Source organism: Carassius auratus, chromosome 13, assembly GCF_003368295.1.
Source record: "Carassius auratus strain Wakin chromosome 13, ASM336829v1, whole genome shotgun sequence".
In the NCBI taxonomy this organism is placed as follows: domain Eukaryota; kingdom Metazoa; phylum Chordata; class Actinopteri; order Cypriniformes; family Cyprinidae; genus Carassius; species Carassius auratus.
In genome coordinates this window covers 5,707,801-5,730,394 of record NC_039255.1, presented here as the reverse complement: position 1 = coordinate 5,730,394, position 22,594 = coordinate 5,707,801, and the positions used below count along the sequence as shown (strand labels likewise).

Genomic DNA, 22,594 nt, shown 5'->3' with positions numbered 1-22,594 from the left:
GTGTGTGTTTATCTAATTGCTGTAATAGGTTTATTCAGTAAACAGTTGATGAGACTTAGACATCGCCCTGAGGCAGCACTTGTCTTTTCTGTGTGATGATTCTTGGATTTTGAATTTAGAATAAAATGTAGAATACATTTATGATAATAAATTATTTCAAGCAGTATTTTATTCATTTATGAATCACCTTTTCTTTTTCTTTTTTGGACATGCCTATAGGAATGTTTAGTCCGATTGTAACTTCTAGAGATGTTTTTCCGCTAATCTCTGTAGATTAATGAGGCCCTACGGGTCTCAGAGGAGTGTAGGCCTCGATGTGTGTGTTTTGGCAGATCGCTCTGTTGGATTAGTGTGTCACTAACAGCTTAGTCTCAGATTCACTTTGACCACCGAGACTAATACTATCTCACACACACTCATTTGAGTGTCCTAATAAGTCGAATTTACGCAAAACATTTCCAAAAACTTGTTTCATCAAATGAATTAAGTAGCTAATGGAGTCTCTCAAAACTTGTCATCAAGTTCATCTAATGTGCTTTTTGAAAAGAGTGAACTTTATGAACATAATAATTACAAGTAGATTCAGCTGCTCAGTAATTTCAGTTGTTTCTAAGTCATTGATTCTAAATTAACTTAATTTGAACTAAATTGAAACCATCATATTGATTATATTGTAAAATATTATTGCAATTAAAAATTTCTGTTTTCTATTTTAGTATATTTCAACATTTTATTTATTCCTGTGATGCAACGCTGAATTTTCAGCTTCATTACTCCAGTCTTCAGTGTTACATGATCCTTCAGAAATCATTCTAATATGCTCAGTTTTTGGCTCAAGATTTTTTTATTATTATCAATGTTGAAAACAGTTGTAATATTCTTAATATTCAGTATATTTTTTTCTTAGAATAAGAAGGATAAAAGATCAGCATTTATTTAAAATGCTTTTGTATTCAGTTGCCTTTAGAACTCCAAGCCACCACAATGCAAGGTTGTCACATTTTAATGCCGGCGTGCTGTATGCGCTCGCATTTTATTGAGGTGGGAACTTTATATTTAAAGGGTTCATATGATGCAATTTCATATTTTCCTTTGTCTTTTGAGTTTTAAAAGCTGTTTGTCCATACAGAAGATCTGAAAGGCTCAAAGATTAAAGTCTCTAACCCGAAAATATATTTTTTATAAAAGTGAATGCTCACCGCTCAGTGAATGAACCGTTTAGTACGAGTCTCTAGTGAACTGAATTAGAAGTAAGAACCAGGAGATCTTGTGAGTGTGCGCAACTGATGCTGCTAAGAATAAGTTACTAAAAAGAAATGTGATGTTCAGAACATGGTGATTACAGTAATTATCAAAGGTTTGAGAAGAAAACATCATTAAGAAAATATGATTATATTTTCCTTGAAATGTTCTTCCTAAATTTAGGCCTTATTCTCATGTCATATATAACTGTGATGTTCTGCAAAACAACAAACTTTAAAACTTTTTCTTACTGGTGAAAATCAGATGGTCAAATCTCAGACAAAAGAAAAAGATGGAATCCTTCATTTGTTCATTTGTTTATTTTGTTTGTTAATATTTTTTTCATTTACTGTTTTTCGGTTTAATCATGTCCATTTCATTAACTTTTTTTGTTATTTGTTCTATGGTTTGTTTATAAAGTAAGACTATGAAGGAGACAAAAGTAAGACAGATTGAGTCTTTGATTTGTTTTATTACATTCTTTGTTTTGTTTTTGTGAATCTTTCTGTTTCTGTCTGTCCCGGTTTCTTCCTTTCATTCATTTACCTTTATTTTTCTTTTCTGTTTGTTTTTTACCTTGTTTATTGTGTCCTTTTGTTTATTCTCTTTTTTGTTTGTTTTTCTGTTTGTTTGTTTGTAGAAAGCTGTATAAAGGCAGGCTATATAGAAGACAAAAAAAAAAATTAAGAAAGATTGAGTCCGATTTATTACTTTCTATCTTTTTCGTTAATTAGTCAGTTTTTCTCTGTCCCTTTTTGTTCCCTTTATTAATTTTTTTTTTTTGTTCCCACCTTGTTTCTTTTGACCATTTGTTTGTTTTCAGTGTCTTTTGTTTGTTTTCTTTTGCTTCCTTTGCCATTTGTTTATTTTTGTTGTTGTTGTTTTTGTTTATTCTTTTGGTTGCTTGTGGAATAATAAAAGGCTGTAGAGATAAAAGTTCAATAGATTGTTTAAATTTTTACTTTGTTTTTTGTTTTTGATATTTTTCATTCTGTTAGTAATTAATTATCGTTCATTTGTTTTCTTTTATCTTTATGTTGTATGTTTATTTTCTTATATTAGTTTTTTCTTTTTTTCTCTTTCATTTTATTTCATTCATTCTTTTGTTTGTTAGTTTGTTTCTCCTCCTCACAGATTGTACAGTGGCTAGCTGAATGCATTGAGAAGTGTTGGCGCATTGGCTGTTTATTCAATTATTGAGATGTGAGAAGTGAACGTTGAAACTCTGACATAATTTTTTGTAGAAAACTGTTCTGGCCGGTTGGCTGAATACACTGTATCATTGCACCAGGCGAGCGGTGGTCATAATCCATACTCACAAACACACACACACACACACACACACACACACACACACACACACACACACACACACACACACACACACACACACACACACACAGAGGCTGAGGTCATCATCAGGGCATGGTTGAATCATGGATTCTAATAGTGGCACTGACAGCAGCACACACTCAGACAGCTCTATGACCCTGTACACCAGCAGCATCGCCAGTCAACTGAAACCCCATTACCAGCACCCAGCCATGATCCATCACAGAATACTCACCAGAGAGAGGAATTAAAACAACAAGCTCTTACATCAAACGCTTACCTTGACATTAACATCAGCACCACAAAAAAAAATCAGGAAAACTGTAAAAGAACATCAAATTTGACATACCATTTCAATGAAAATCAGCCTAAAATAATTTAAACAGGAAGACTGTCCATCACACTCTACAGGCGTGAGCTCTGGGATTCAAACACATCAAAAGGGATTTTGTCAAATGTGACAAACACCCAATATAGACTCCTCTCCAAAATTATCCCATCAATGTAGCATGAAACACTATATTTGCTGAAGACCAGTCTTAAGACTATACATTTTTGACAGAGCCTTGGATTAAAATGCAGCTATCATTATTGAAATGCATACAGAAAATTAAGAGAACAAACAGAAAGAGCAAATTGGAATGAAGTCATACCATTATCATCGATTATGAAACAAGTAGTTCCAGTTCTGGATTCTAATTGAACGTTTTCATTTGGTGAATCTGATTAGCTGACCTTCTTTTTTTGTTATTTGAGTTTGAAACAAAATGATCATTATTTAACATTAAGCATTTAAAATTGTAGGAGGCCTGACCTGTTACACTACACTATTTCAGGAAGCAGCGTCTGGTCATTTTGATGATAACGTGTGTGTTATTTTTTTTATCTTTACTTACATTTTAATGAATTGTTTTATTTTATCATATTTATTTTATTTAAAAAATTTTTTATATAATTTATTTACATTTACACGCACACACAAATTTTGGGGGGGAATAAAAAATATTTTTTATGCATACATTTATATTTATACATTTATTTAAATGTATTTATGATTTTTGACTGGCAAATGGAGGATAAAATCAAGTGTAGCTGGCACAGTTTTGGTCATTTTTGCATCTATTTATTTATTTTATTCAGGTTAGGTTTGAAAAAAAGTTGATGGTACCAGGCTGCTGCAGTTATTGCTTTATATGAAAATCCAGTTGCCGAAGTTTGTGAGATTCATATTAATGTAAGATAAAGATATTGAAATGTGCTGTTTAAGAAACTTGATGTGAAAGTGATTAAACAGTTTACTCATACACACTTATATATTCTGCTTTGTTTTTGGTCATATCCATGAAATAATCTGTAACAGTTTTATATTTGGATGGCTCGAGATTCCTCTTGTTTTACAGTGTTTTCTCTAATGTTGTTTGTACAACTGGTCTCAATTATTATAACCTCATTAATTTTTGGCCTTAAAGGTCACGTAAAGGAAACAAACTTTGGTTGGTCACTTTAAATGTCATCAGATGGTCTCTTCCTGTCTAAGTGGTCATTTCTTGGCTGGATTAAGCTGCAGATTGGACCAGACGTTGACTATTGGCAAAGTCTGACTACATAAGGCTATTGAGAACGAGTCTGACTAATGAATGAGCGTGTGTGTGTGTGTGTGTGTGTGTAATTAGAGCAAATAGCTGCGGAAAACTCCACAGATCAGTTTCAGCCCTCCAGATAAATCCCCAATAACAACTGTCTGATAACAGACACCTGCACATCTGCTTTGATGGATTATCATTTCCAAAAAAAGAAAACAAATTCTCTCTAAATCAGGATCTAACAGATGTTACACTTGCCGTTCATGTGTGTATTATAAAAGAGAAGCGTGACTTTTCATATTCTGTTTTTCTTTCACACACACATACGCAGCTGCACTGTTGTTTCTGCGGTGACTTGTTTTTCACCCTTTTGTATTAATTTGCATTAAGATATTTCCTACAGCACTGAATAAATTTTCAAGAGAAGAATTTATTTTTTTATAAAATGCATGAAAAATTGTGAGTTTTGCTTTTAGTTTAAGAGCTGCTTGTCTTTATAGAGCACTCCAAATCAAATAGACATCAAGGCAGCTCACTGAGGTTTAAACAGCAGCAAAAGTAAGGAGCGAGTGTCGAGGTGTGGGTGAACATGTCAGTGAGACCACTGGATTGTCACTCATTTGTACTGTCTTTTACTTTTACTTTTATAAAAGAGCTTCTTAACATTTCAGAGGTGAAGCAGTAGCTTGTGTTGTTTTAGGACAGAGGACAGGGTGGCCAGTTCATGCCAGCCCATCTGGTGTGAGGACACTTCTTCCCCTTATGGTCCTTCCTGAAGAGTGAGTGTTTGAGAGTGTGTCTGTGTTTGTGTGTGTGTTTCAGCGTTAATTGTGCAGAACAGAGTACTTTGTAGGGTAGGACAGGGGTTGCTGACACCATCATCTCAATATTAAAACACTGAAACACACTCAAGGATACACAAACACACACATTCACATACAGAATGACCAAGAGTGTGCGTCTTGATGATGCTCAATGCTCTCTGTTTGTGTGTTTCTCTCTGCAGGCCACGGATAATGACACTGGCACGTTTGGAGCAGTTCGGTATTACTTCAGCGATGAGCCAGACCAGTGAGATTATCATTCATTAACATACTGTGACCTTTCACACTGATACAGCATCCTGTTTAATTCATTCATTTCCTCTGATTAATTGAATCCACATCTCTGTAGATTTGCATGCCTTTCTCTCCTCTTTCCTTAGACTGATTTCTTCTGTGTCTGTGTTTGAAATTAAATAGAATACTGTTTACAGCATGCTAGACAATAAGTAATGTATACTGTTGTTTGTTTTTTTAAATGTATAAAACATTATGCAACAACAAAAGTAGGCTAGTAGGCTTATACTGCATTGTCACCATATTAAACAATTCAGTGAGCAACATCCAGTTATCAGCTAATCTCAGTAATAAAAGGGTTGTTGCATTTGTATTTTATCTATTATTATTTATAAATAATTTTGTTTTATTTAAAACACTTATTTATTGTGCAAAATGTATTTTGGGAGTCCAGTCAAGTTTTGTTGGGAGTCAAGAAACAGATTTTAAAATGCGTTATTTTACATTTACAATTCTAAATTTGCCTATGGAAATGGAGGTTAAAATCAAGCGCACTGCATCTTGGGATATTATATATACAGTAATATAGTACATATTTTTGCATATTATATAAAAAATGTAAAATTACTGGGCATTCTGGGTTGCTAAGCAGTGTTTATTATTAACTATATATATATAAAATATACCAGTAACTGAAATAATAAATAAATAAATAAATAAATAAATAAATAAATAAATCTCAATATTAGATGACAAAAGTTTAAGTTGAGCTTCTAAAATGACTTAAAACTAAAACTGAAAAAAAAAAAAAAAATAGAAATTGTGTAATGGTAAAAGCACATAACAAAAATAAAACTTAGTTAAAATTAATGCAATTATAAATTATACAAGATAAGAATTAAAATATAAGCTAAAATAAATACTGTAATTATATACAGTAAAAACTCCACTTGTCAAAAGTTTTGTAATAATTAGGATTTTTTTTTTTTTTTATGTTTTTGAAAAAGGTCTCTTATTCTAAGCATGTATGCATTTACTATATTTTTCTTCTAATAAATGCAGCCTTGGTGAGCAATATTATACTGACAGTATAATAAAAAAATAATAAAAAATAAACGTCTTACACTAAAATATGGTTCTGATGGGAGTAAGCTGTTCTGAGCATAACCTTTGCATGATCTAAGACAAATCAAGTGAGCTTTATTGGTACAGTACAGCTCTTTATACAATACTGGTTGTGTCAAAGCAGCTTTACAGTGTTAAACAGGAAAATAGTCAATAATACAAGACAATGACAGAATCATTTTTCCAGCTAAAGTCACTCAGTCTAACAATTTAAAGTTCTCATTTGCCGGTTAATCAATTTGTGTCTTTATTTACATCTCTCACAACTATTAATTCATTAATGCTGACTCATTTCCATGTATGAACTCCTCCTCCAGGTTCTCTTTGGATGTTGAGACAGGTTGGGTGACTCTGCGAGACTGGATGGATTATGAGCTCATGAGGCGCTTTACTCTAACAATACTGGCCCGTGATGGAGGAGGGGAGGAGACTACAGGACGCCTTCGCATTAACGTGATGGATGTAAACGACAATGCGCCAGTCTTCCAGAAGGAGGTGTATACGGGTTCACTAATGGAAAACGAACAGGCTCCGCAACAAATAGTCCGAGCCTGGGTGAGAAAAATGAAGAGATGTGGGGTTTAGAAAAGCAGGCGGAAGAAACGTAGAATGGGGAAATGCTGTTCTCCACATGTTTACTTAGTAACTGATGTTTGCAGTAATACAGAGTTATTAATAGAAAATGTAGGATGGGGTTTGTCTTCGTCCCTCACGTACTGATAGGATGGTGAAAAGTGGATGCCATGTAAACGGATGGGAAGGGTTGAAAAGTTTCAGGATGATGTCAGTTGAATTGAGAAGTATTTTCAGAGAAAAAAGCACCGATGAATCAAGCACAATCAGACCAAGAATGTGAAATGAAAAAAGAGCCATTGAGATGAATGTGAATGTGAACAGGCAGCTCTTGTAGACTCCCTGTGCCCGAGTTCTGATGTGTAATTGTGGGTCAGTCTCTCTATTAGTGTTCAGCATGTCTCTGTTAGTGTGGACATGGCAGCACTAATCTGAGCCGTCTGCTCTGATCTGTGCTGTGATTGACAGTTTGAAGGCAGGTCTTCACTTATCTGATCAGCAGGTGGCGATGTGTGTTGTTGTATGTCTGCCAGTTTAAATGGTTTTTGTAATCTTTCTATCCTATTCACTACACAATTATTTCATCTTATGTTATTATTTTTTTTTTTTACCTGAAAAGCACAAAAATGGTACTCTATTAGGACAAAAAAGGATAAGCCATTCAGTTAATTTAATGACTTTTATACATTGCCTTACATTACAATCCTTTAGATTCAGAGGTGATGTAACAATCTTGTTTAGTTTAGTTTTTTTTTCTCTGAAGGGTGAAATACTGTGACTTTAGTTTCTTATTTGATGTGGTGTTATTTTAGAATTGTTTATTAGTACTGTAATATATCATTTATTTATAATTTCTATATATTTATAATTTCTTAACTACTATAATACATTTTATATTTTCAGTTTTCATTCAAACTTAATTTTTCAATGAAAAAAGAGGGGGTGGAGGGTGGGTTGATTATATAATATATTTATCATAATTAATATTGAATCTAATATTGATATTTTACTTTATTTCAGGTAATGAGAATTATTTTTAATTATCACTGTTTAAACACTATAAAAACTTTGCTTTGTTTGCATTTCTTTCTTTCTTTCTCTCATTTATTTAATGCATAATTTTTATTTTAACTTCCATTGATTTTTATTTTAGTTAGTTGTCAAGGCAACATGTTTACGTTTTTTATCTAATACATTTAATTTTATTTTCAGCCTGACTTCAATTAATGAAAACAAATTTTAATTATAATTTTAATAACAACAAAATATATAATGCTATATATAGTGTTCCTGTAGCTCAATTGGTAGAACATTGCGTATCAAGCGCAAGGTTGGGGGTTCAATTCCCCGGGAACACATTGATAGCCTGAATGCACAGTAAGTCGCTTTGGATAAAAGCGTCTGCTAAATGCATAAATTTAATTTGATTTAATTTAATAATGCTATAAAAACATCGCTCTGTTTGTTTGAGAGCTAGAGGTTAGCTTCTGGCCCAACCAAGCATAAGTCTGTGGACTCGGTTTCCCTGCTTTTGCCTACAGTGACAGATGAAGGAAAGGGCGGTAATAAGGAAACTAGTTTGGAAACAGTCATTATGATAATTATATAATGGCCTTCTGTGTCTCTATGTGTGTCTTTCTCAGGCGACGGATGAGGACTCTCCTCCCAACAACATCCTGACCTACACCATCATCTACGCCTCTCAGTTTAGGTCATATTTCAGCATCAGTGTGGTGGAGGGCTACGCAGGTCTGTGTTCAAATCAAAGGCACCTAATAATATGATTTCACAGCTTGTTCAGGCCTGGTGATGGGTTACATTATGCATTCTCCATCACTCAGTGCTTTAGCTGGGAATCGGATTTAGGTTTAACACCTTAAGTGTGAAAATGCCTTTAGAGAAGCCTTTGTGACCTCTGGTGTTTCATAAATGGATTATACATGGCTGTCTAGTAAACACATGCTAATATATTGTTTATATTTATTTCGGTTTTTATATTTATTACATTTGAGTGCCATAACTCCTTCTTGTTTGTTTTTTTAGTCATCACGGTGAATCGTCCTCTGGATTATGAGCAGGTTCCAGGTGGATTGATCTTTCTTTCTCTGATGGCCAGAGATGGAGGGAACCCGTCCCTCAACAGCACTATTCCAGTCACCGTAGAGCTGTTTGTGAGTACACCTACCCCCAGAGGGAATGCTCAATATACCACACCATGAAAGAGTGCAATCCTACGATTAGAGGAAAGAATTATGCAGATGTTTGTAATATTATGTCAAATGCACTACCATTCAAATGTTTGGGGTCAGTATGTTATTTTTATTTTAAAAAATTTGTATTGATCAAGGATGCTTTAAATGAATCTCAGAAATGACGTTTTTTGCTGAAACCGATATATCACTGTTTTCACAAAAATACTAAGCAGCACAACTGTTTTCAATATTGATAATATTCAGAATTTTTTCTTTAAATTCCACAATGTACTAATAAATATATGAAAAAAATATTATAATACTGTTTTAACTTTATTTTTAATGAAAGAAATGCAGACTTGAGCATAAGAGACTTTTTCAAAAATATAAAGATTTTATTAAAATATTGTTAGGACATAGGACATCTAGGAGTCAGCCGTAACAGAATGAGAGAACAGTATCTCAACAAGAGATGCATATATATATATATATATATATATATATATATATATATATGTATATTATTGTGAATGTCGTCAGGGGCAACAAGCCCAAAACTAAAACAAAACTAACTTCTTTCAGCAACTTCCTTACCTCAAATGAAACAGTATTCTCAGTATTCTCTTCCCTAACTCACTTAACCGTAAACAAAGTATTTTGTTTAAACATTATTTGAACTGTAAAGTTGTTTTTGTCAGTTTTACTGTTGTTTTAGCCTCTGTTTACCCTAGTGTTCATTTTTGAAAATGAAAACGATTCTTGCCTACACTTGTGTTTAGAAACGATCTCCGTCCACACTACACAACCGAAAATGCATGTCACATGACCATTCCTGCAGGTACAACAATGAGCATGATGTTATTGTTTACACGGTTGTCAAGGATACGCAGAGCGAATGTGGGCAGCATGCCATCGTTTTCAGAAGTCTCCGTTTTGGTGGAGTTACACTGAAATGCAACCCAGAGGTTTTCACACTAAAGCTCCGTCTTCAGGAATGATAATTATAAAGATAACTATAAAGATAACGATGTTAGCGTCCACACCTGCGAGTATTTTATTGTTTAAGGATTATCCACATTCACTTCCATTGCAACTGACTCACTGTAATGGTAAATTTAGCTTTTTTATAGAAAAAGGAGAGACAAGTAAAAAAAAAAGTGATTTCACTTAACTTGTAAATCGGAATATTCCTTCAACTTCGAATCTGGTGAAAACAAAGATTACCCTCACACACAAACAAACACACAGTTTGGAGTTGTGTGATCTGTGTGCTAATGCTGAATTCATTGGTTTTCTCTGAGGTGCATTGACTAGAATGGTTAATCCATGGATAATTTCTCTCTTTTATTATGATCCCGATGAGGCACATTTCATCTGAAAAGGGTTTTGACACATCCACGTCTGTGTGTGTATGTGCTATTACTAAATGTTGAGCTGAAATGAAGTGGTAAAACAGTGTATGCATCTGATATTGAATAATTTCCCATCGCCACAGACTGTGAGTTTCCAATAAACCCCCAAAGCACTCCATCAATCCATTTAATTATAACCAAAAGCAGTTTTTTTCCCTGTGTAAAATTAATGAGTTCATATTTTAAGACTTTTTAGATGCCTATAACACAGTTTTCTTCCCTCCTTCACTCTGCAGGACGAGAATGACAACCCACCCGAGTTCAGCCTCCCATCTTACATCGTCAACATACCTGAGAATATCATTGCAGGTACATTTACAATTCTACTGCCAAAAAAATGGAAGAATGCATCAACATGTAGCGCATGTACAGTGCTCAAAACCTCATGACAACATAACTAGATTCCTGTCAGTGATGATTTACAACGCTCAGCCAGCTGTGCACTAGTTTTATTCCGCACTAATATAATGTTTTGTGTGAATAAGTGCTGTTTTCCCAGAGTTAGGACAAAGGCTTTTGGTAGTTTTGTTTCAGTTCTGACCATCCAAAACCAGAACCAATGAGTTCAAATACTCCCCAGAGAATCTGGTCAGAGGTTCATTCTAAACCTGTTAATAAAACCTGAGCTGCTTAATACACAGGCCTCATTCGTGCCTTGTTTTTAATTTAATTTAATTTAATTTTTACATTGTATACAATCTCCCACTATTTGCCAGTGTGTTGTCATTTGTAATGTTTTGTTTTTGTGGTCATTGGTTTTTATTTATTTTTTTATCTCTCACTATTTATCAGTATTATTGTGTATTAGAGTATTATGTGAGTAATACTGCTTATTGTAATAATTGTTGCATTTATTTAACCATCTATCGAGTGCAACTCCTTCCAAAAGGAGAAATAATATTTTATTTTTAATTAATTAACAGTGTTGATTCTCATTCACACCAGACAACTAAACAAACTACTGAGAAGCACTGGTGTTTCCTTCAGAAAATGCTAATTTAGTCTGTTAAGCTACAGAGTGTGTGTGTGTGTTTTCTCGGTGTACTGCATCATTGTAGACACTCTACAAAACTCCTTCAAGATATTTTTTTCCGTCTTGTTTTTTTTTTTTTTTTTTTCTTTATATCATTGTGTTTTAATTGAACATGATTCTCATGCACTCAGAGCTTTTATTCCACACAATAGACTCGCCTCCAATCATCAAAGTGAAAAGTACATTTGCTCTGCCCAGCGTCTGTTGTGCTCTTCTGTGTGTGTCACTGGTACTGAACACACTCTGATGATCCTGAAATCCATAACCCTGTCTCCATCTATGCACAGCGCTGCACACTCACCACTTCCTGTCTGAAGACCATCCCTGTCTGTCACCTCATCTGTTTTTTCCTCTTTGTACAGTGTCTGTCTCACACTCTCATTTATTATCTGATGGTTTAACTTTTTCTTTTATCTCTCTCTCTCTCTCTCTCTCTCTCTCTCTGTGCGTACGTACGAGTGTAGTGGGGCGTCTGAGCGTGCTGGTTAGAGCGAGCGTGTAAATTGAGCATTTTGAAAGTGTTTTCTTATTTATTTATTTTTTCCTCCTCTTTGTTCTTAATAATAATTGTTTTAAGATCATTGAGTATTTGAAGCCGCTCGCGGCTTTTGTCGCGTGTCGGTATGGCCTCTGAAGTTAGTCAGGGAGTCTCACACCTGTCGTTGCGTAATGGCTGCAGGTGTGTACCTGAACTTGGCGTGAGCGTGGAGGATGTTCTCGTGGTGGTGGGAGAAATTATAGGCTTCGACAATATTCTCTCAGCATCGCGGATGAACAAAGCAGTCATCGTGTTTTTAAAAACAGAGCAGTTAGTTCACCAGGTGACTGAGAATGGATTATGGATTAAGGAAATGTTTGTGCCCGTTACTCCTTTAACGGCTCCGGCAACTAAAGTCACTATTTCCAATGTACCGCCTTTTGTCTCGAATGAGGCGATTGTTAAAGAATTAACCCGATACGGTAAAATCGCAAGTCCGGTCAGAAACATTCCATTAGGATGTAAAAACACTGATCTCAAACACGTTTTGTCATTTAGGAGACAAGTGTTAATGTTTCTGACTTCATCGGAGCGCACATTAGAGATCTCGTTCCGTGTAAGTCATGGAGATGGATCATATATGCTGTATGCAAGTACTGACAATCTAAAGTGCTTTGCTTGTGGAAATATAGGCCACAAACGCTTCTCCTGTCCCAATAAAACAGCGGATGTTGAGCAGCAGCTGCCTGTTAATGCGACTGAAAACGGATCAGCTCATCGCAATGATACCAGTGATACTGAGGATAATACGACAGTAGCACAGGATAAACAACTACCTAAGAAACCGAACAAAAGGCCGTTAGGGGAGGTCTACGGGCACAATGAGGTGAGTGAAAGCGATGCTGGTGTGGATGTGGAGAGTAGTGAGCAGGCTGGATGCAGTTCTGCGATTGTTATAACTGAAAATGATGATGTTGAGGAAGCAAAAGAAAATGAGTGTGTATCTCAGACTGGTATACAAGTAGCTGAGCAATGCTCGGTGGATGATATGGATGGGTTATCTCAGTACACAGATGATAGTGTGAAAGATGATGGGCATTGGTCTGAAGGGTCAGAAATGTCAAAAGTAGACACAGAAGGATTGTATACTGTGGCACAAATTAATACTTTCCTGGATGAGACAAAAGGTAGAAGCACGGAAGTGAGTGAATTTTTCCCAGATCTGGATAAGTTTATCTCTTCTGTAATGTGGGCAAGGAAAAGTTGCAATAATGATGAGCTATCACAACAGAAACGTTTTAGGTTAAAAAAACATATAACTGATATTCGTAAAAAGTCTAAGACAGGGAAAGGGAAACCAAAAAGAGGAAAATATAACTAATTACTATGGCTAATACACATATCTTTCTGACTGTTCTTTTTCTAATCTTTTTCCCTCTTATGGAAACCTTACGCGTGGGATCCCTAAATGTTAATGGGATGAGGGATAAGAGTAAAGCTGATACAGTGATAGAATTCATCAAGTTAAAGAAATTAGATGTAATTTTCTTACAAGAAACTCATAGTGATGTAAACAATGAGGTTGACTGGCGATTGTGGTGGAGGAATGAATGTGTGCTCACACATGGGACTAACCTGAGTGCAGGAACTGCTATTCTCTTTTCTCCCTCTATAAAAGCCAAAGTTTTGGGAAAAAAGGAAATTGAACCAGGAAGATGTTTAGCAGTTAAGGTTGATTTAAATGGTCTTGTCTTCACGTTTGTGAGTGTATATGCACCTAATATAGGAGCTGAGAGAATTATTTTTTTTAACAAATTGAAAGTGTTTTTAGGACAACAGCAAGGTAATGGTTTTACTATCTTAGCTGGAGACTGGAACTGCACACTTAATGCCTTGCTTGATAGAAATGGAGAAGAACCCCATTTTCAGTCACCAACAGTACTTGAAAATGTTATTAAAACCTCCAATCTTACTGATATATGGAGAGAAAATAATCCCTCTGTTAAACAATATACATGGGTAAAGGTTAGTGATGGGAGGATTTCAGCAGCACGACTGGATAGACTGTACTTATCTAATAGTATGAAAAGTAGAATTATTAATACAGCTATTGTCCCTGCATCCTTCACTGATCACAAATTAATCACTATTGACTGTACTTTGAATTCTAAGAAAAACAGAAGTGTTTACTGGCATTTTAATGTCAAATTGTTACAAGACCGGAGTTTTTGTGAATCTTTTAAACATTTTTGGGAGACCTGGAAAAAAGAGAAAATAAGATTTGATAGTGTTATTCTTTGGTGGGAAGTTGGAAAAGTTCATATAAGGGAATTTTGTCAGCAGTATACATCTCACTCTAATTTTAGTTTGAAACGGTCTCTGGAATGGCTTGAAAGAGAAATCCTTGCCATTGAAAAAAATATGATAGGAGATCTTTCTTCCAATGTAAATGAGTGGTCTGAGAAGAAATTAAAATTGAGCTCTATATTAAATGAAAAGGTTAAAGGAGCTCTTGTGAGAAACCGATTCCTATCAATAAAGGATATGGACAGTCCCACCTCTTTTTTTTTCAATCTGGAACGCAAGAGTGTGCAAGTTAACCAAATGTATAACCTGAAGAATGACAATGGACAATGTACATCTGAACCTGTGGAAATGCGTAGACTAGCAGTGAATTTCTATTCACATTTATACTCACCTGAGGACATAGACATTCCGATACAAAATGGATTCCTACAAGATCTTCCTTGTTTAAATGAAGAAGATAAGCAAGCACTGGAATCTGGATTAACCTTTGCGGAATTAAGTGATGCCGTAACGGGTCTTTCGTTGGGTCGTACCCCAGGCATAGATGGACTTCCTGGTGAATTTTATAAGCATTTCTGGACAACACTTGGATCTGATTTATTTGAGGTGCTAAAGGAATGTAATCGTACTGGTTTTCTACCAAAGAGCTGCCAACGGGCTGTATTAACATTGCTTCCAAAAAAAGGTGATCTTACCCTGTTAAAGAACTGGAGACCTTTGGCAATCCTCTGCACTGAATACAAACTTTTATCAAAGTGCCTTGCCAACAGATTGAACAAAATATTGTTCAAAATTATACACAAAGATCAATCTTACTGTATAAAAGACAGATGTATTGCTGATAATTTGCATCTAGTACGTGATGTTATTGATTATGCAATGTGTAATAATATAGATGTTGGAATACTGTCACTAGATCAGGAGAAAGCGTTTGATCGTGTTGATCATCAATATCTTTTTAAAGTATTAGAAGCTTTTGGGTTTGGAGAGGAATTTAGGAAAATGATAAAGTTGTTGTACAATAATGCTACATGTATGGTAAAGATAGCAGGAGGCCTAAGTGTCCCTGTTAAGGTACAGAGGGGTATCAGACAAGGATGCCCACTTTCTGGTCAGCTTTACAGCTTAGCTATTGAACCTCTTCTATGTAAACTAAGAGAGAGTTTAATGGGTTTGAAGGTACAAGGTGCTATTTTTAATGATTTTGTAAAAGTTTCAGCTTATGCTGATGACATTACTGTTGTTTTAAGGAATGTTAACGATGTTCAGGTTTTAAAAGAGATTTTATTAAGTTATGGTAAAGCTTCATCTGCAAAAGTAAACTGGGCAAAAAGTGATGCAATGTGGTGTGGTCTAGACCATAACACTCCAGCTCTCCCAGGTAATTTAAAATGGGGAAAATCTGGGTTAAAATATTTGGGGGTGTTTTTAGGAAGGGAGGATTATAAGAGACAGAATTGGGAGGGCCTGGTGGAGAAGGTGTGTGCTCGGTTGTCTTGCTGGCATTGGCTGCTACCCCAGTTATCCTATAGAGGAAGAGCCCTGGTCTGCAACAACCTTGTAGCCTCAACGCTATGGCACAAAATGAACATTCTGGAACCTCCTGAAGATTTGGTTGTAAAAATCCAAAAACGCTTAACAGACTTTTTTTGGTCCGGTAACCACTGGATAAGAGCATCAACTTTGTTTCTGCCCAGACAAGAAGGTGGACAAGGACTAGTGGATGTAAAAAGCAGAATTAAGACTTTCAGACTACAGACAGTAAAAAGATTACTCTACGGATTGGATGTAAGCTGGTCTGGAGTAGCTTCTGCCCTCCTTAGAAGAGCAGGAGGGATGGGGCTGGATAAACACTTGTTTCTTCTGGACATTCAACATGTTGATTTGACTGGATTAACTTCCTTTTATCACTCAGTGTTCAAAGCCTGGAGGACTTTTAATATCACAAGAGACATCACGGATGAGGGGGGTCACTGGTCAAGGGAGGAACCCCTAATATACAATTCTATGGTGGACTCAGCGATCCTAAAATCACCATCGATGAGGAATCTTTTAAAGGCTGCAGGAGTTGTAAAGATTGGACATTTAATAACTTCAGATGGATGGATGACTCCTGAAATGCTAGCTTCCAAGATTGGAATAAGATCAATTCGTCGGACACAAAAACTGCTAAATGAAATTCTCGAGAGCCTATCAACAGATTTTAAACGCAGTGTGGAAACAAATGAAGATATGGACTTAACTTTTCCTGAACTAAGAATAATTCCGGATGTGGGTATATTTGAAGAAAAGGAGGGGTCTTTGTTGACCTTCAAGACACCTAAACTGAACGGTTTCAGTAAAACTGAGAAGAAAGCACTGTACGCCACATGTGTAAAAGTTTCACACTCTCAGTCTTTAGGAGGAGTTAAAGAGTCGAAATGGCAAGAGCTATTCGGATCAGGCTCTTCCCCGAAGGGTTGCTGGAGGGCCTTGTATAAGCCTCCCATTGAAAAAAGGTCCGGAGACCTTCAGTGGAGAGTTGTGCATGGGTTAATAGCTACAAACAGATACAGAGCACACCTCGATCCCCAGGTTCAGGAGGGATGTCCTTTTTGTGGGATGACTGAAACTGTTTTTCATTTATTTCTTCAATGTGGGAGGCTTGTGCCATTATTTTCTCAATTAGAAGAATGGTGTACTGTTTTGGGAGAAGTGTTTTCACCCATGTTATTTATATATGGACCGAAGTATAACAGAAACAGAAAGCAGATCCATGTTTTGCTTAATTTTTTGTTTGGGCAAGCAAAAATGGGAATATGGATTTCACGTAAAAGCAAAATAAATAATGCTGTGTCAACTGATGCAATGTTAATTTTAAAAGGGTTAATTAAAACTAGATTAAAGGTGGAATATGCATACTATTCCTTGGTTAAAGACCTGGAGACTTTCAATCACATTTGGGGAGTTAACCAGTGCATATGTGAATCTGATTTTGATGGTGCTTTACAAATGTATATTTAATTGTGCTATTGCCTTCCTTTGTTTTCTGCGCTATTTATTATCATATGTTTGTGTTTTAAATAACTTTTTAATCTATGTAAGGTTTAACTAAACCTTGAATATTTTGTAATAAAAGGGGGGTTAAAGTCAAGTCTCTCTGTCAGGAGCGACAGTGCTGTTTGTGAACGCTACAGACCTGGACGCGTCTCGGGAGTTTGGTCAGGTCTCTCTCATCTATTCCCTGCAGGGCAGCTCTCAGTTCAGACTCAACACTCGCTCAGGTGGACAACAGCACACACACTCACACCTGCCCTTTAACCCTTGTGCTCTGTAAAGAGGTCTCACAGACCATAAAGGCCCTTTTAAATAACAGTTTACAGATAACAGTTAACAACTGAATGTTTTTTATGTGTGGACCACTTAATCAAAATTGCAACTTTAAATCGATAGAAACAACAATATTATATGTACATTATTATCACATGAGTTTCAGTTGAGCTGAATATGAGCGTATGTGTACTGTATGTAGGAGAGATCACCACCACAGCTCTTCTGGATCGAGAGATGAAGTCGGAGTATATTCTGATCGTAAGAGCCGTTGATGGAGGCGTGGGACCACAGCAGAAAACCGGCATCGCTACGGTAACGGCTGACTCTTTGATCTATCTCAGACAAATGACATCAACTATGAGAGCCAATTCATATACAGCAACTAGACAGAAGAATTGTTTATTGTGTCTATTAGCATTAAATGATTTAATTATTCATTGAAATGGGCTTTCTATTATGGGTATCTACTGTTCACTATATTTTAAAGCAAAGTCACCCGAAGCAATGCATTATTATGTTGCATGTATCTGTCCACTGCAGGTGAACATCACTATTCTGGACATAAATGATAACGTCCCCATGTGGCGAGATGAGCCGTATCAAGCGAATGTTGTGGAGATGAGTCCCATCGATACTGACGTCATTACTGTGAGTGCACTGGTCTGACCTTTAACCTCTGAACTGACCTTTTGATCTCAGACCTGACCTTTGACCTGTACATGAAGGTTGCTAATGATACATTCATTTTTCAGTTCTTCTCAGCCCTCAACCTGTACACAAATAAATTAACAACGGATTTCTTTCTTTTCTTAATGTGATAAATAATGCTAAATTACCCTCTCTGGTGCAGCTCTCAGATCTCATTCTCCCTTCAGTGTTTGAGGGAAGGCATCATCAGTCAATCATACCTTAATTATCAATCTGTTCACACAAAAATGTATCATGGCTTTTATTCTTATTCTTTAATGGTGCATAGTTCCCCTTTTGCATAGTCTGGTTAGACACCAAAAAGACTTAAATCCCATCATATAAGAAGCGGATCGAATTCTGTCGATGAAATGATAAGATACAGAAAGAGTGTCAGTTTTGAAGCAGAGGTTTGATCCTAATGTCAGCAGGTAAACAGTTAGTACTATCGGTTTTGTGTGTGTTAATGTCTTATAGTTTCTCTTTGATTCAAATCCCCACCGTACCCAGAGGAACAAGTTTCCATCTCCTCTCCGTCTGGAGAAAACCCCCCCAGTTGAATTCAAAGTGGGCCCTCACCTCGGTGTCCTTGGAACATTTTACAGAGATTTCTATACGCTCATATTATTCTACTGCTTGAAGTATTTGACAAATCCCATCTTGAGGGGTTTTCCCTCCTTTGGTGAATGAATAAATTATTTCCTGCGTTAATGTCAGTCACACAATCTCTACTTTGAGTCTCATTTGGCCAGGGACCAGTTTGAACAGGCTAAGAGTTTCCAAAATCTTAAAATATGAAAGTATGATGGACTATTTTTGATGCATGTGCATGAGTCAGGGTTTACAGGGTTATCAGTCTACCAGAAAAAAGGCACCATGTTTACCAGGTTCCCATGCAGTCTGCTACATTTAAAGGTGAAGTGTATGATTTACACAGAACCAACGACATTAAACAGAATTGTAGTAATTACATTTTTGATGATGAAATCATTAATTAATCTCGTAAATTCATGCAGTTTGTTGATTCATTTACTTTACTTTTAAGAAAGAGCTAGTCTATTGAACTGACAGATTACAACTTTGTTGCTCACTTGGTTGCCATTACTGTAGTATCATTGATTTCGGATCTACCTGCCACTTAATGTCACTCAGTCACAATAAACTAGACTTTTGGCTTTTGTCATATACAGTAGGCATTGCTTTCGGCTTCTGCATGGTGAGTTTTAAGACATTAAAGGCATTATTTTATGTAAAGCTGCTTTGAAATATTATAGATGATAAAAAGCGCTATACAAATAAAACTCACTTGACTTGAAAAGATGGTCAAGATCACAGTTTATTCTGACCAAGAACAGCCTACTTAGACAAGAGAGACCATCTGACATGCTTTGAATGTGGTCAATTTTACCACAGTAATAGCCTAGAAATATTATTAATTAAAAGCAGAATATGTTCATGGATTTTGCAAGTAGAATTTCTATCCATCCAGAATTTAAAATTGTTCATTACTGCATGCATAGAACATACAGTTCTGCTTGTGAATGTTCAGTTTGCATGTGCCTCAAACACAAATCTTAACATATATGTATTTTTAAAGATTTATTGCCACTAACCTTTAGATTTCATGATGTGGTAAACATTCATCAACTATGTAATAATAACTTTGTATCTGAGTGGACTGGTGCATGTCTTGTTGTATATAAGTTGGTGGTTTCAGCCAGATCTTGCCATTTTTGCATGCAGTACATCAGATGATCTTAACTATATTGAAACAACTGTTGAGTTTGAGACGTGGGTTTAGTGTGTGTTCAAGTTAAATGTGGCCAGGTCTCTAGAAACCTTGGACCTCAGTCCTCTGTTCATAAATGTTTAGGTGTTTTATTCTTTGGCTAAATATGCCCCTGATTGTCCGTTAATTAACAAGCCAGTCCTGAACTTCATTAGGAGGTTCCGGTGGCTAATTAAAATGTAGCCCAGAGTCAAGTGCATACTTGATTACCCTGCTGGAAGAACAGAACAAAGGTAGAAATGGGTGGATAATTTAAATCACAAAACAGTGGATGAAAAAATGCAAATGTCCTAAAACACGTTTGACTTCCACTCTCCGGTAGGGGTTTTGAGTCCATCAATCCATTTATAGGGTCAACACAGTGGTATAATGTGGTCTAATCAACCCTTTAATTAATAATTCACCAAATTTTCTTGATCATTTACTCTTTATCACGTCAATCATTTTATCTGATGTTTAACAGAATATATCCAAGATATTCTTATACTACTACTGTTCAAAATTTTGGGATCAGTATGGTCTGTAAAAGAAAATCAATTACGGTAAGCTTAATTGCAGTCATATTGTGAAATATTTTTAAGATGAAACAATTTTTATGTGACAATATATATATATAAAAAAAAAAGAATATATATATATATATATATATATATATATATATATATATATATATATATATATATATATATATATATATATATATAAATAAAATTTATTCCTGTAAAAAAATAATAATAATTAGCAGCCTTTAATATAATATATTAATATTCTGTGTCACATGACCCTTCAGAAATAATTTTTTTGATTAATAGAAAGTTAAAAATAACTGCATTTATTTGAAACCAGATTTTATTTTCAATTTAATGCAGCCCTGCTGAATAAAAGTATGATTTTCTTTTACAAGTGTCTTTCTTTGACCTCTGATTTTTTAATGGTAGTGGATACGACATTAGAGACACACAGCTTTTATGTGACTTCAGAAGACTTTAAATACAAGTTATATGGAATACTATGGTGCTTTTTATAATTATGAAGCTTGAAAGCACATTGTCATTGGATATTTCCCTAAAAAAGCAAATGCATTGCCTTGTTGCAGTGTTTTAAAATGCTGCATTGTTTCTAACACTTTTTTTTTTCAGAGGAATTGACCTGCAAATGGCTGCACATAAGCTGGACAGGAGAACATACTTTAACATTGCAACAACACACATATCATCTTTAAAATTGTCTATAAACATGAGTAAATGCGTGTATGAAATTTCCCCCTCCGGGTTTAAATAAATTAGATAATCTTTACATTAACACTACCCATGCTCTACATCATCTGTTTAAACTCCCTCTAATCAATGGAGAACACAGTTGTCTGGTCCTGCCTGTTTTAATAATTAAAGACCGACAGATCCTTTGTTCTCTAATGACCAATTAAGTGATTTTCAGTGCTTCTCCACCAGCACTGTGAATAATGATTGGCTCATTAAAAAAAAAGAAAACAGCCAGGGTTTTAGACAGTTATGCCCAGGGCATAAATCTCCCATCATGCTGTTCTGTTGGGAGAGGTTTGGTGTGATTTAATTTCTGCGCCTCAGGACTCTGTTTTGTGCCTTACGGCTCATTTTTCTTCTCTGTCTCTGCACAGGTATTAGCGGTGGACCCTGATTATGGTGATAATGGGATGGTGGTCTACTCTATAAATCCAGAGAACCCCTTCTACACCATCAACCGCAACACCGGGAAGATCCGCACCAGTGGGGCGGTGCTGGACAGAGAGAGTCAAAACACCCGCTTTGCACCGCTTATGAGGACTATCATTGTCTCTGCTACTGACCGTAAGCAACTCTTACCTTTCCCATAATGTCTCTTTCTCTCTCTCTCTCTCTCTCTCTCTCTCTCTCTCTGAGGTCACAATAAAAAAAAAAAATGTACAGTCGCAACTTTCAGTTTCTTTCTGTAGTCTGTGTTCAGAATATCATGCTGGCATAATGGTCTTACCAGTTGCAGTATGCAAACTTTCTGTATTACATTCACTACCATTCAACAGTTTAAGGGTCAGTTAGACTTTTTGTGTTTTATAAAAAATAAAATTCATATTTTTATTTAGCGAGGTGTTATATTGCATTAAATGTGCTACATTTAGTGCCAGTATATACATTTATAATATAACAGAGATTCAATGTTTTTATTTTTTTTGTTTACTTTCTATTCATCAAAGAATCCTGTTTTCAACATTGATAAGAATAAGATGTTGTTTCGGTATATTAGAATGATTTATGAAGTGTCATGTGACACTTAAGTAATTATGCAAAACAGCAATTTTTCAATTTTATGTTTTTTTTTTTCTTTTTTTCTGACTGCAGACTTTTGAACATATGTCAAATGTATTAAATACTGTATACTGTATATGTACCATGCTGTATGCAGTGTGGTTGGCTTGACGTTTCACAAATATTTAATTAACCAGAATTAATAGTAAT

General features: G+C 35.5%; 1 protein-coding gene across 1 annotated transcript in view; it reads left to right on the top strand.

Moving 5' to 3' along the window:
- LOC113112423 (cadherin-23) overlaps positions 1 to 22,594 on the top strand; it is a 197,163-nt gene that overhangs the window by 119,038 nt on the left and 55,531 nt on the right. Inside the window, exons 13-21 of the mRNA XM_026277988.1 lie at positions 5,164 to 5,228; positions 6,658 to 6,895; positions 8,557 to 8,662; positions 8,957 to 9,084; positions 10,754 to 10,826; positions 17,482 to 17,598; positions 17,847 to 17,959; positions 18,188 to 18,295; positions 21,760 to 21,949. Of these exons, the coding sequence (XP_026133773.1) occupies positions 5,164 to 5,228; positions 6,658 to 6,895; positions 8,557 to 8,662; positions 8,957 to 9,084; positions 10,754 to 10,826; positions 17,482 to 17,598; positions 17,847 to 17,959; positions 18,188 to 18,295; positions 21,760 to 21,949 (1,138 nt within the window). The remainder of the gene's footprint in view (positions 1 to 5,163; positions 5,229 to 6,657; positions 6,896 to 8,556; positions 8,663 to 8,956; positions 9,085 to 10,753; positions 10,827 to 17,481; positions 17,599 to 17,846; positions 17,960 to 18,187; positions 18,296 to 21,759; positions 21,950 to 22,594) is intronic.